We start from the raw sequence: 11,609 nt of genomic DNA, 5'->3' as shown, positions 1-11,609 counted from the left end.
GTAAACATTAGGAGGGCCACAGCTTAGTGGAGGACAAAGGTCCCTAGATTGTGAGCCTCCTCTCCTCTCCTCTCCTCTCCTCTCCTCTCCTGCCCTGCCCTGCCCTGCCCTGCCCTGCCCTGCCCTGCCTTGCCTTGCCTTGCCTTGCCCTCCCTGCCCCTCTCACCTCTCCCTCCTCTCCTCCCCTCCCCTCCCCTCTCCTCAACACCTCCCCTCAGCTCACCTCTCCTCTCCTTTTCCTTTCTTTGCATTTTTTCCTCCTTATTTTTTTTTACTTTCCTTATTTTTTTTCTGTCAAAGTTTGTATTGTGTTTATTCTTTTAAAAAAATAACCTAAGGACAAGTTTTTTTTTGCTGGAGCTTGATTTAAAAATCAAATCAAAACATACCTGTTGCATAACAAAATACTTTCAATGTTGTTAATCTTTAAAAACACGCTCCTGCATATCATGTTCTGAAAAATCGGAGCATGGCAATTCATTTTCATGAATGCTGTTTGTCTGATTTTTAATCATTCTGGGAAAGGAAGATCGAAATGTTCTAGCAAATGTACAATAATGTATGATTAAAGATACTGCATTTGTACTGAGGGCCAATCTCTTCTCTTGCGCACAATGGTCATTATCGGTGTCATTTTTATAAAAAGGCAATATCTGAATTGCTCCCTTTGTTGCATCCACTTTTGGTTTACTCTATGGAAAATTGGTGGTTTGTTTCTTTCTATTTTCACTGCTAGTGAAAATAATTTGTTTACTGAGAAAGTAATTTCTCTTTCATTTGCTGCAGAAAGATGGAGACAAATCTATTTGGTCAGATTTAAGGCTGCTAATCATGATTCCATTTTATAAACTATGTTCACTGCAACAAAAGTTATATATACATCTGATTCTTATGGTTAGGGGGAAAATACATTGTCAATCAATTTCATTAGTTTCTTTTAAGGAGCTAATATTTGAAATTGTATATATGCCTAGAATGACTTTTGTTTAATTGTATGCCAAGTCATTGTGGCTTGTTCAATATTGCTTTGAGCGGTACTGTATGTGAAAAACAATAGTACTATAGACAGGCTAGCTGGGAGGAAAACAAAAATCCAAAAGGCACACTTTTATTCTCCACCTGAAGATCTACAGTACCAAATGCTGTGTCTGTTCAGGCTTTCAAGTTTCAGTGTTTTCTTCATTAATCAAGGTGATTAAAAATCCAGAGGACAAAAGGAGGAGAGGAAATGCAGTAGAAGTGAAAGCCAGATCTACACGGTGAACATTAAGCCCAATTTGACTTCTGCCCTCTGTCCATTTTTCTTATTTGAATCATTTTGCCTGATAAAGAATTCTTGAACACTTGAACATGTGCAACTAGTTTGTACATTTTCAGTTGCTGTCATAAAAATATTGCCTCAAGAGGAGTTTGGGCTTTTCTAATGCTCCTTATCGCCTGTTGACAGCTGGCCGTTCCCTTTTGGTCTTCCTTAAACTCATATGTCTTTCTGATAAGAAACTGCTTTAAATTTCTGCTTCCTTCCGATCTGCGAAAGGAAGGCCATGCTCAGAAACACTGCCTCCTACACAGGCCAGACATTTTGGGCTGCTACTTGATAAAAGAAAACAAAAAATGGAGAGGTCTGACCAAACAAACTTCTTGAGATTTGTTTTTCAGTTGCCAGGGGACAGACATTCGCAAATTGGACATGACTGTCTACCACCCCCTTATTCGGGGACCAGTTCCACGGTCTTGCAAATTCTCCTTGACCAAAGACATTTCTCCATGCTAATATTTCAAGTGGCTCACACCTTGCACAGCTATATCATCCCACACAAATGTTTTTTTTTAAAAAAAGGTAAACCCACTGGCTATTACTGATGGATAGAGGTGCCACTCGGCATGATTGCTTTCTTATTTCTGGCCTCTGGGAATCAGTATATCTGTTGATTAGATGCCATGGCAAGTTGGATTTTCACTCTGCCATCCTGCCAGGTGAAAGGGGGTGACGGAAATGAGGAAAGCAGTTGTGGGCAATCAGCTTTATTATGCAGTTCCTGAGCTGGCACCTTGCAGTAAATGTTGCTACCATTTCCCCCCTAGGATGGAGGTCCCCAACCTTTTGTGCACCAGGGACCGGTTCTGTGGAGAGAGGTCTCTCCGTGGACCGGAGGGTGTGTGGTTTTGTGAGCTGCCTGCATCCCACAGATGAGGCTTTGCTTGTTTGTGCGGACCAGTTGTTGGCATGCTGCAGCCCAGTACTGGTCCACGGATTGGGGTTTGGGGACCCCTGCCCTACGAGACTGGAATTCAACCGGGAGAGCACAGTAAAGAAAAATTCTTCACCAGTTGAGTCTTTGTTGTGAATCCTTTAAAATACCGCCCCCCATGAGGTATTATGCTTTTGTAATTGTTTCAGGGTGTGAGAAAAGCTGAACCCCTGAAGAGGTTGCCCCAATCAAGCAGAAATGCATTAGTTTTTAACTGATTAAATTTACATATCACACAAACGGAAAAGCTGTTTTTATCAGGGTTCTGAAAAGAAAATGAATGGGGTTTTATTTTCCTGCAGAATTTACCGTGTTTTCTTAAAATGTTCTTTGTTTAAAGAAAAGTGATTTTCATTATTTTAATCACACCCGTGAAAAAAAAGATGCATGCATTGAACCTTTTAAGTTAATTAAAAAGAAAAAAAGACACAGGCCTTGACTTTCCTGAGCTGAGGCGCTTGCTGATTTCTGGATATGTTTGGGAAATGCAGCAACTTATCTGGTAGTCATAAGCCACCCAGACTGCAAGCAAGCGGAAGGACCGACAGAGGAAGAGCAGGTTGTTCATTCTGTCTTCATGGATCAGCTCCGTTTCAGTGCTAGTAAGTGTCTTCCGTAAGGACCAGATTGGAAATATAGCAGTGGAGAAAAAGGATTTGTTTCTGCATCAGCCTACTTGGTAAAAGCCTGTTTAGTTTACTATCTCAAGTGTAGTGGGCAGTGAAGCAGATGACCTTGTCAGAGATATGCAGCAACTGTTGCCTAGGCAAAAGAGGCTGAGGCATTTTTAAGCCCAAAGCAAATGAGGTTGCTTTTGGAAATAGCTGAGGCAGGAACATCTTTTGATTTTTCTGGATTATAAGAAGGAAACAGGGTACAGCCCGATCAGACTTGCAAGTTTCTCTCCTTATAGCTGACATCAGTCAAAATAATTTTAGCCTTCCAGTGAATTGGTTCCTTGGTCAGGTCTACTTAGTGGGTAGAGCAGGAGAGCAGGAGACTTGTCTGAGCTTGATGATTAAGCAATATTGGGTTTGGTTAATACTGTATAATAGACTGAGAAGTTGAAAAACATCCAAGAAGGAAGCAACAGTCGTATTCCATATTTTGCCTGAACTCAGCTCAATTTGAAGGAGGGGGGGGGGGAATAGATGCGATAGGCAATATTTTGTTGATGGAGACTACGCTTAAGGACTGGGGCAGGTGGGGTACTGTTAAGGACTCAGAGCAAGAATTGGTTTTATCCCATTGGTAGACTCTTTGAATGTTTTCAATAGGAGAAAAAAATGAAATTAGGCTGCTAGTAGCCAGGCTGAATCTCTAGTATCTCTAGTAAAAAGTGAAAAGTCAGTTATTCGGGAACCTAACAAAATCTTGTAATCCTAAGAATTAGCAGTACATCTTGCAGTCTTACTTGCGAGGAAGGCTTTAATGGGAAATGCCCATTTCAATTTACGTATGTATTAAATTGATAAAGCTACCCATCTCCCCAAAGGAACTCTCTCAATATAGTCAATTCTCTCAAATATTAAAGGGAATTAATTTGAAATGACGGAAGACAACCCTTACTGACAGAGAAGTTCTAATACAATCAGTGAAGTCCGTCTAACAAACATTTTAGTTGCTTGAATGGGATCCTGGATTTCAAAACACACACACACAGCTCTTTGGAGGGAATAGTATGCCAGAGAAAAAGCAACTGGCCTCTTGTTTGAATGTTGCTGGGCAGTCCCTTGTGGCTTTCAAAGCTACCTGTAAAACCATGAAAGCCATCCAGCTGGGTGACTTTGGGCCAGTCACTCTCTTTCAGCCCTTTAAGGTGTGTTGGATATGTTTGCCACCTTGAGTTATTTGTAAAAATAATAAAGGTGGGATAAAAATAAATAAATAAATGACATATCAGCAGGTTTAGCATTGGCCGAGGGAAAATGTTTCACAGAGCCCAGGGCAGGAGTAGTAAGGAAGACCTCCCTCCCATTCCCATAGTGAATTTCCCTATCTAGGAGGAGAAGAGTAACGGATCTTATCTTCTTGCCCAGGGGAAAGGAAAGCAGTTTGGGAAGAGCAACGCTGAGGAGAAAGAAAGCTCATCTAGGAAGCCCTAGTGGCTTTCAGAGTTTTTGAGCTGCAGATAATGGATGTGAAACCCTGGGGCTGAAGTTGAGCTCAAGGGAACAGTTGAGTTTGTTGCTGCTGTAATGTTTTTTCTTCTACCCAGTGATATCCCTGCTTAAGTTGTTTAACTCTGTCATTGAGCTAGGCAACTATCCAAGATTGATAGTTCTGGGAGACTTTGTTTGTCTTCACGTGACAGAATTTGATGCAGCTCTGGAGATCTTGGCCTCAGGGACCCGACCCAGGGGACTGAGGACTTACTATTCACAGGTGGTCACATACTAGATGTGGTTTTTGTCATGGCGCAGTTGTGACATGACCTGAAGTTGGAAACCATCATCATCAGAAATATTAGACTTATTCTTCATAAATACAGATGTAATAGCAGAAAGTCTGACAGCATTTCCCCTTCCTCCCATCTTATATCAAATAGCACCAAGGTCAGATAATCTTCTTTCTTAATGCATTCCTGCTTTCCTCCTCATGTTTTACTAATAGTTGCCGAATATGTACTTCAAGACTATCATAGCATTTGATGGATAAAGTCACTTAGTTCCACTCTGAGTTAGATACCAACCGGTCTGGTCCTGACAAACTGGCCAAGACACAACCTTGTCCTATTAACTAGGAATTGTTCATTCTGCGATTCTTGAGAAATTGGAAATGATCTTCATGACTGTTAGTCCAATCACATGTTTATTAGATCCATGTCTCTTGTTGTTTAAGGCTTCATAAGAGGTGACAAGTGACCGCCTACATGTGATGGTAAATTCATCCTTGAAAGAGATGGGTGGTTTTGCCTGCCTTGAAGGAGTCAGTGGCATGCCTCCTCTTCAAGAAGCCATCACTTGATCCAACAGTTCTGGATAATTTTCATCCAGTCTAGCATTCCCTTTTTGGGGAAGATTTAAAAAAAAGGGTCAGACCATGGCTTCAGAGGGCCCTTGAGGAGACAGATAAAATGGACCATTTTCAGTCAGTTTTCAGGCCAAGACACAGAACAGACCCGGCATTGAATCCCCTTGATGTCTCTGGAGATTCTCAGTCATCCAGGTCATGGTTGTCCCAAAGATGCTTTTTCAGGAGGCAACTGGACTTTCTTGTTTTTCTTTAAAGACGTTTCGCTTCTCATTCTAGAAGCTTCTTCAGCTATGACTGGATGGTGGGGAATGGAAGGATTTCTATTCCTTGCAGACAGCTGGTCATTTGCATTTTTAGAGAGTCATTGAGGCCATTTGGAGATTTATCTGTGTCCTCGGGGTCACACATTTGCACTACTCAGGTGACCCTGAGGATACAGATAAACCTCCAAATCGCCTCAACAACTCTCTAAAAGAAGGCAAATGACCAGCTGTCTGCAAGAAATATATATCCTTCCATTCCCCACCATCCAGTCAGAGCTGAAGAAGCTTCTTGGATGAGAAGCGAAACGTCTTCAAAGAAAAAACAAGAAAGTCCAGTTGCCTCCTGAAAAAGCACCTTTGGGGACCCTCTTGTTGGTTGGAGTTAGGATGGGAATGATACAGTTGTCTTTGATCTTCTTGAACTCTCAGTCAATGTATCAATCATGACATTCTTCTGGACAAGATGTTATAGTTGTGCTGTGATTGTCCTGCTTCCATTTGGTGTTGACGGGTGGAGAGAGGTTCAGCCTGAGCCTGTGATTTGTGGGTTGCCTAGGGGCTCTATTCAACCTTTACATGAAATTGCTGGGTGAGGTCATTTCTTGACAGGAGGTCAGGAGTCATCAGTGTGCTGATGATCCATAGAAACATGAGCAGTTAGAGGTGACTCTTGGTATGCCCCTGTAACACTTCCACTACTTTAGTTGCATTAGTTATCAGTTAACTGCTGAATGCAATTCAGGATGCTGGTTATCACTTATGAAACCGTTTATGACCTGGTTATCTTCCTGGGACCAGCTTGGTCCTGTCATTTCTGCCCACCATATAAAATCCAACAGAATAGGCACAGATTGTGTCTCATCTATTAAGCAATCCGATCTGATGCGATGTAGGAAACATACCTGCCCTTTGGAATGCTCAAAAATTTAAATTCTTCCAACCCATACAAGCTTTTAAATTATCTCTGAAAACCTATATATTTCCTCGAGCTCTGGGATAGGTTGGGGTGCGCCCAGCTGATGTGCAGTATCTCTTGGTTATATGTCTGTTCCTCTGCTACATTTATGTTTTTTATGTTATTTCTTTGTTTGTTTTAGGTAATTATTTTTAATCTGTACACCACACAGAGTCAGCATTGAGTCAGACAGCCTTATAAATCTAAATTACAAATAAACAAAATGCCCACTTCTAATTGTGGTTTCCATCTGAAAATAAATGGGACAAACTTTGTAGCTATGCTTGGTCCTTAAAACAGGAAGATGGGTTATCTTTTGTTTAAGCATGAGGGCATTTTATAGCCCACCAAAATAATGTCAGTGTCTTGTTCTGTGATGTGTAATAATTTCCTCAACTTGACCAGTGTCTCTTTCAGAAAAGAATTTAGACCTGCAGTTTAAACTTTAATTGAAATGATTAAACTAGAACCGTGGTAGGCAACCTTGGCTCTTTTATGACTCGTGGACTTCAACTCCCAGAATTCCTGAGCCAGCCATGCAGGAATTCTGGGAGTTGAAGTCCACGAGTCATAAAAGAGCCAAGGTTGCCTACCTCTGATAGAACCTCATAGTTCTAGTTATTGTTATCATAGGAAAACTGGCTCAAGTTTGTTATTTTTTTCCTTTATGTTCATAGCTGGCTTCTGCTAGCATCTCACAGGGAGGGCAAGAAGTTGACCGGATGAAAGCCAAGAATTGGGAATCCATCTCATTGCTCCTGTACTTGGTGAGTGTCTGAAAGGTCAGGCATTTGGACGGGTGTTTCTTTTATACTATGGCTCAAATAAATGAAAATCAGATTAGATTGCTTTGTGTTTTTCAAGGTAGTATTTGGAGACAGAAATAAAAAATCTCTAAGGTAGAAGTGAATAACTTGTGATCTGTAAAATGTGTTCAACCATCTCCCAGCAACTAAAACTACTACAAACAGTGGTGAAGGATGCTGTTTGCAGTGTATTAGCTGAAAGGCCAGACAGTCCCTATTTCTGTGCTAAAAGCACAAGTTTGCTGAGTACCAGGAGTAAAATCTGATCCCAAAATTATTCTCAGGAGTATCATCAAACCCACCATAATTTGTTTTTTTCCCCTCTTCCCTCCTTCCTTCCTTCCTTCCTTCCTTCCTTCCTTCCTTCCTTCCTTCCTTCCTTCCTTCCTTCCTTCCTCTTTTTTTTTTTTTTTTTGCATCTTGCACATGAAAGTGTCATCTTTCTAGAAAAGCTGTGAATCTTTAGAGGGAAAGATTCATGATAAATATTGTTGAGAAACGTCTGTGCTGATCAGATCACTTTCTAGCACCTTCCTTTGGTTGGAGCTTGGTGGTGGCACCCACGTTGAAGGCTGGCATGGTAATACACATGCTCCAAATTAAAGGACCAGAGGATCGTTGATTAACCGATCGATTTATTTTGTGCCATCAAGTTGTTTTCAAGTCCTAGCAACCACACACATAGATTCAAGATGCAGAGAATCACGTACCTTCATATTTCTGTGTAAGGATTTGTCTGTATGTACATAGGGTAATTGGCTGTGTGTAAACAGATATTTAAGGTTGCAACATTTCAACTTTCTTCTTTTAGAAATACCTGAGGGGAGATACAAGAACTTCCTGATCGATGAAAGACTCTGTCCACGTGGGAATGTTATATTAAAAAAGCTAGTCCGTACTTAACCTCTCTCCTTTATAGAGATATTCACTGAATCTAGATAAGAGCCTCCTAATATAAAACATCCCATTTGTACTCAATATATTATATGTACATTATCTACTTGCAGATAAAAAATTTAATATGGCAAGGGAAGTAGCCTAATTTTGTTTGGCAGTGTGCCAGGTACAGCTGCTATAAGGAGGAACATAAATCAAGACAGATAAGAATTACTGCTTTTTGTATTGTTTTCATGAACATTTAAATAATTGACATTGGCCTGTAACTGTAATAAAGAGACAGATTGTCTGGCTGATAAATCTGGTTATACCTTAAACATTCTAATAATTCAGTAGTGTATTAATATAGCATTTTGGCATTTCAGTAATTTGGTATATTAGGATGTTAGTATTTCGTTTATTTAATAATTTAGTCTTAAGCATTTTAGAGAGTCTTTTCTTTGATTCCTTTTTCCTAGTATTTTAGATAATGTATGAATAAGATATTTGAGCTTGTTCGGTGTTAATCGGCATGAAAAATGTGGTCATGTGACTGAGGACCCTCCCCCTTTTGTTGGAACTTCAGAATTGGTCATAAGAACCTTTTGGGCTGGTGCGTGTGTGTGTGTGTGTGTCTGTCATAACTTTGAACAATTGCTAAGCAACCAATTGCAAGTCAAGGACTATCTGTAATGAAAACTGTTGCACCAGAAACTGCCGCCCCATTTTTAAAAAACATTTTCCATTGTCTGGAATTGGATATGTCTAGTTTAATGAAGAGAAGGACGAGGGGGGACATGATAGCAGTGTTCCAATATCTCAGGGGCTGCCACAAAGAAGAGGGAGTCAAGCTATTCTCCAAAGCGCCTGAGGGCAGGACAAGAAGCAACAGATGGAAACTAATCAAGGAGAGAAGCAACCTAGAACTGAGGAGAAATTTCCTGATATTTAGAACAATTAACCAGTGGAACAACCTGCCTCCAGAAGCTGTGAATGCTCCAACACTGGAAGTTTTTAAGAAGAGATTGGACAGCCATTTGTCCGAAATGGTGTAGGGTTTCCTGCCTGAGCAGGGGGTTGGACTCGATGACCTCCAAGGTCCCTTCCAACTTTATGATGATGATGATGATGATAATGATGATGATGTATAAAGTAGCATAGAATCTGCAGCAAATAAGCCAAGCTACATGACATGACCTACAATAGGAGGAAATAAGATGTCAGATCTTTTCGTTTACAAAGAGGGGAACTGGTCAATACTTATTATGCATTTTTTTTCTTTTTTGGTTGTACTAACATCTTCTCCTCCTCCAGGATAGGCAGCAGGAAAGAATGACAGTGATAGAGATCAGCAAATATTACTCCTTCTTGGGGAGGGATTTTTACTATTACTGGGCTGGACATCTTAGGTTGATAAAAAGAGCTACCCTGGTTGGAAAAAGACGACAAAGTAGTCCTTGTAGCAGCTCAGGTGATGCATCTCCATTAGGAGCTCCCTTGGCAGCAGGAGATGGTTATTGATTTTCTTGCTGATGGGAGGAGACGGCTCAGCCGGGTGGGGCCTGGCTTCCTGGGTGGGATTTGATATTCTTCACTGGCCACATAGCTTTTGCAGCAAAGCAATTTAAATGCAAATACTACCCTCCCGAGTGTGTGAATGAGTTAGCCCAGCCTGGCATTCACTCATTATCCCAACTGGAGAAGAGGTATAGCTGCTCCATCAGCATCACCTTTGGCAGGGCCCCTATTGCTACGGTAACTCCTGCTGATCATCGAGATGTGCTGGAGGGTCAGCAGTTGTTCTAATTCCTGAGGTGTCCATAGTGGAGAAAGAATGCTGCAGACTGTAACACATGCAGTCAAAAATCAACAGACAAAGAAATGGAGTTTCATTCCCTAGATACTTTCAGAAAATGATCAAATAGAAATTTTTTCAAAAAACAAACAAACCCAGAAACAGCCCTTAAAGCTGTAGAATTGTCATAGAAACCAGGAATTGGGAATACATTTCATAATCCAACCAGACTGTAGATTGACAAGAGTTGGCAATTGTTTGAGATGGGACTTCATTTATCCTGCTTGGGGTCTTAAGTGTACCCACACTTAGAATACTGCAAACAATTTTGGTCACCCCCAATGCAAAAAAGATGTTGAGATTTTGGAAAATGTTCAGAGAAGAGCAACAAAGAATGATTAGGGGCCTAGAAGGTATAACATACAAAGAATGGTTGCAGGAACTGGGTATACCTAGTCTAGTGAAAAGAAGGAGCAGGGGTGACATGATAGCAGTCTTCCAATACTTGAAGGGCTACCACAAAGAAGAAAGGGCCAAGTTATTTACCAAAGCACCTGAAGGCAAGACAATGGATGGAAACTAATCAAGAAGAGAACTAAGAAGAAAATTCCTAACAATGAGAACAATCAACCAATGGAACAAATTGCATTTGGAAGTTATGGATGCCCCATCACTGGAGGCTTTTCAGAAGAGACTGGACAGCCATTTGTCAGAAATAGTACAGGTCTCCTATGGACTAGATGACCTCCAAGGTCCCTTCCAACTCTGTTAATGTTACTATCTATGGCCCCCAACAGATTTTGCAATTCCGAAATAGTATTTTAATAGTGCCACACCTTCACTTCTGATAAAGTAAATGAATTTGTCTTCTTCAGGAAACAAACTCTGAATGTGAATGTGATATATATTCTTGTTTACAAGAGATAGCATGTCTCAAAGGTGCTTTTTCAAAAGGTACCTGGACTGGTTTTTTTTTTCCTTGAGGAAGAAAAGAGGTCTTGCTTCTCATCCAAGAAGCTTTAGTTGCGAAGCTTTTTGGAGGAGAAGCAAAACATCTTCTTCCTCAAGGAAAAACAGCCCAGTTGCCCTTTGAAAAAGCACCTTTGAGACAACTATGACCTAGATCAGGGGTAGTCTCCCGCTTGGACTACTGTAACGCTCTCTACATGGGGCTCCCCTTGAGGAGCACTCGGAGGCTCCAGCTAGTCCAAAATGCAGCCGCGTGGGCGGTGATGGGAGCGACTCGTCGCTCCCATGTAACACCGCTGCTGCGCGAGCTGCACTGGCTGCCTGTGGCCTTCCGGGTGCGCTTCAAGGTGTTGACTATCATCTTTAAAGCGCACCATGGCATCGGACCTGGCTACCTCCGAGACCGCCTTCTGCCACAGATCACCTCTCACCGGCCGATACGCTCCCACAGAGCGGGTCTCCTCAGGGTGCCGTCAACCAGACAGTGCTGGTTGGCGACCCCCAGGGGGAGAGCCTTTTCTGTTGGAGCCCCCACCCTCTGGAACGAGCTGCCCCCAGAGATCCGGTTGATTCCGGATCTCCCCTCCTTCCGCCGCGCCCTCAAGACATGGTTGTTTCAGCAGGCAGGACTGGCCTAGGGACATTTTAAATTGGTTTTTAATTAATTTTAAAATATGAATAGGCCTATTGAATATATCTTTTAATTGATTTTAAATT

The 11,609-nt window shown here is 41.5% G+C and overlaps 1 protein-coding gene across 1 annotated transcript in view; it reads left to right on the top strand.

Annotated features, from left to right (window-relative positions):
* Nucleotides 1-11,609, top strand: part of NCKAP1L (NCK associated protein 1 like) — a 79,304-nt gene that overhangs the window by 66,233 nt on the left and 1,462 nt on the right. The window contains exon 30 of the mRNA XM_015816764.1: nucleotides 7,124-7,213. Coding sequence (XP_015672250.1) covers nucleotides 7,124-7,213 — 90 coding nt within the window. The remainder of the gene's footprint in view (nucleotides 1-7,123; nucleotides 7,214-11,609) is intronic.

This window comes from Protobothrops mucrosquamatus, unplaced genomic scaffold, assembly GCF_001527695.2.
Source record: "Protobothrops mucrosquamatus isolate PMUCROS unplaced genomic scaffold, P.Mucros_1.0 scaffold492, whole genome shotgun sequence".
NCBI classification, from domain to species: domain Eukaryota; kingdom Metazoa; phylum Chordata; class Lepidosauria; order Squamata; family Viperidae; genus Protobothrops; species Protobothrops mucrosquamatus.
This window is presented reverse-complemented; position numbering and strand designations above follow the sequence as displayed.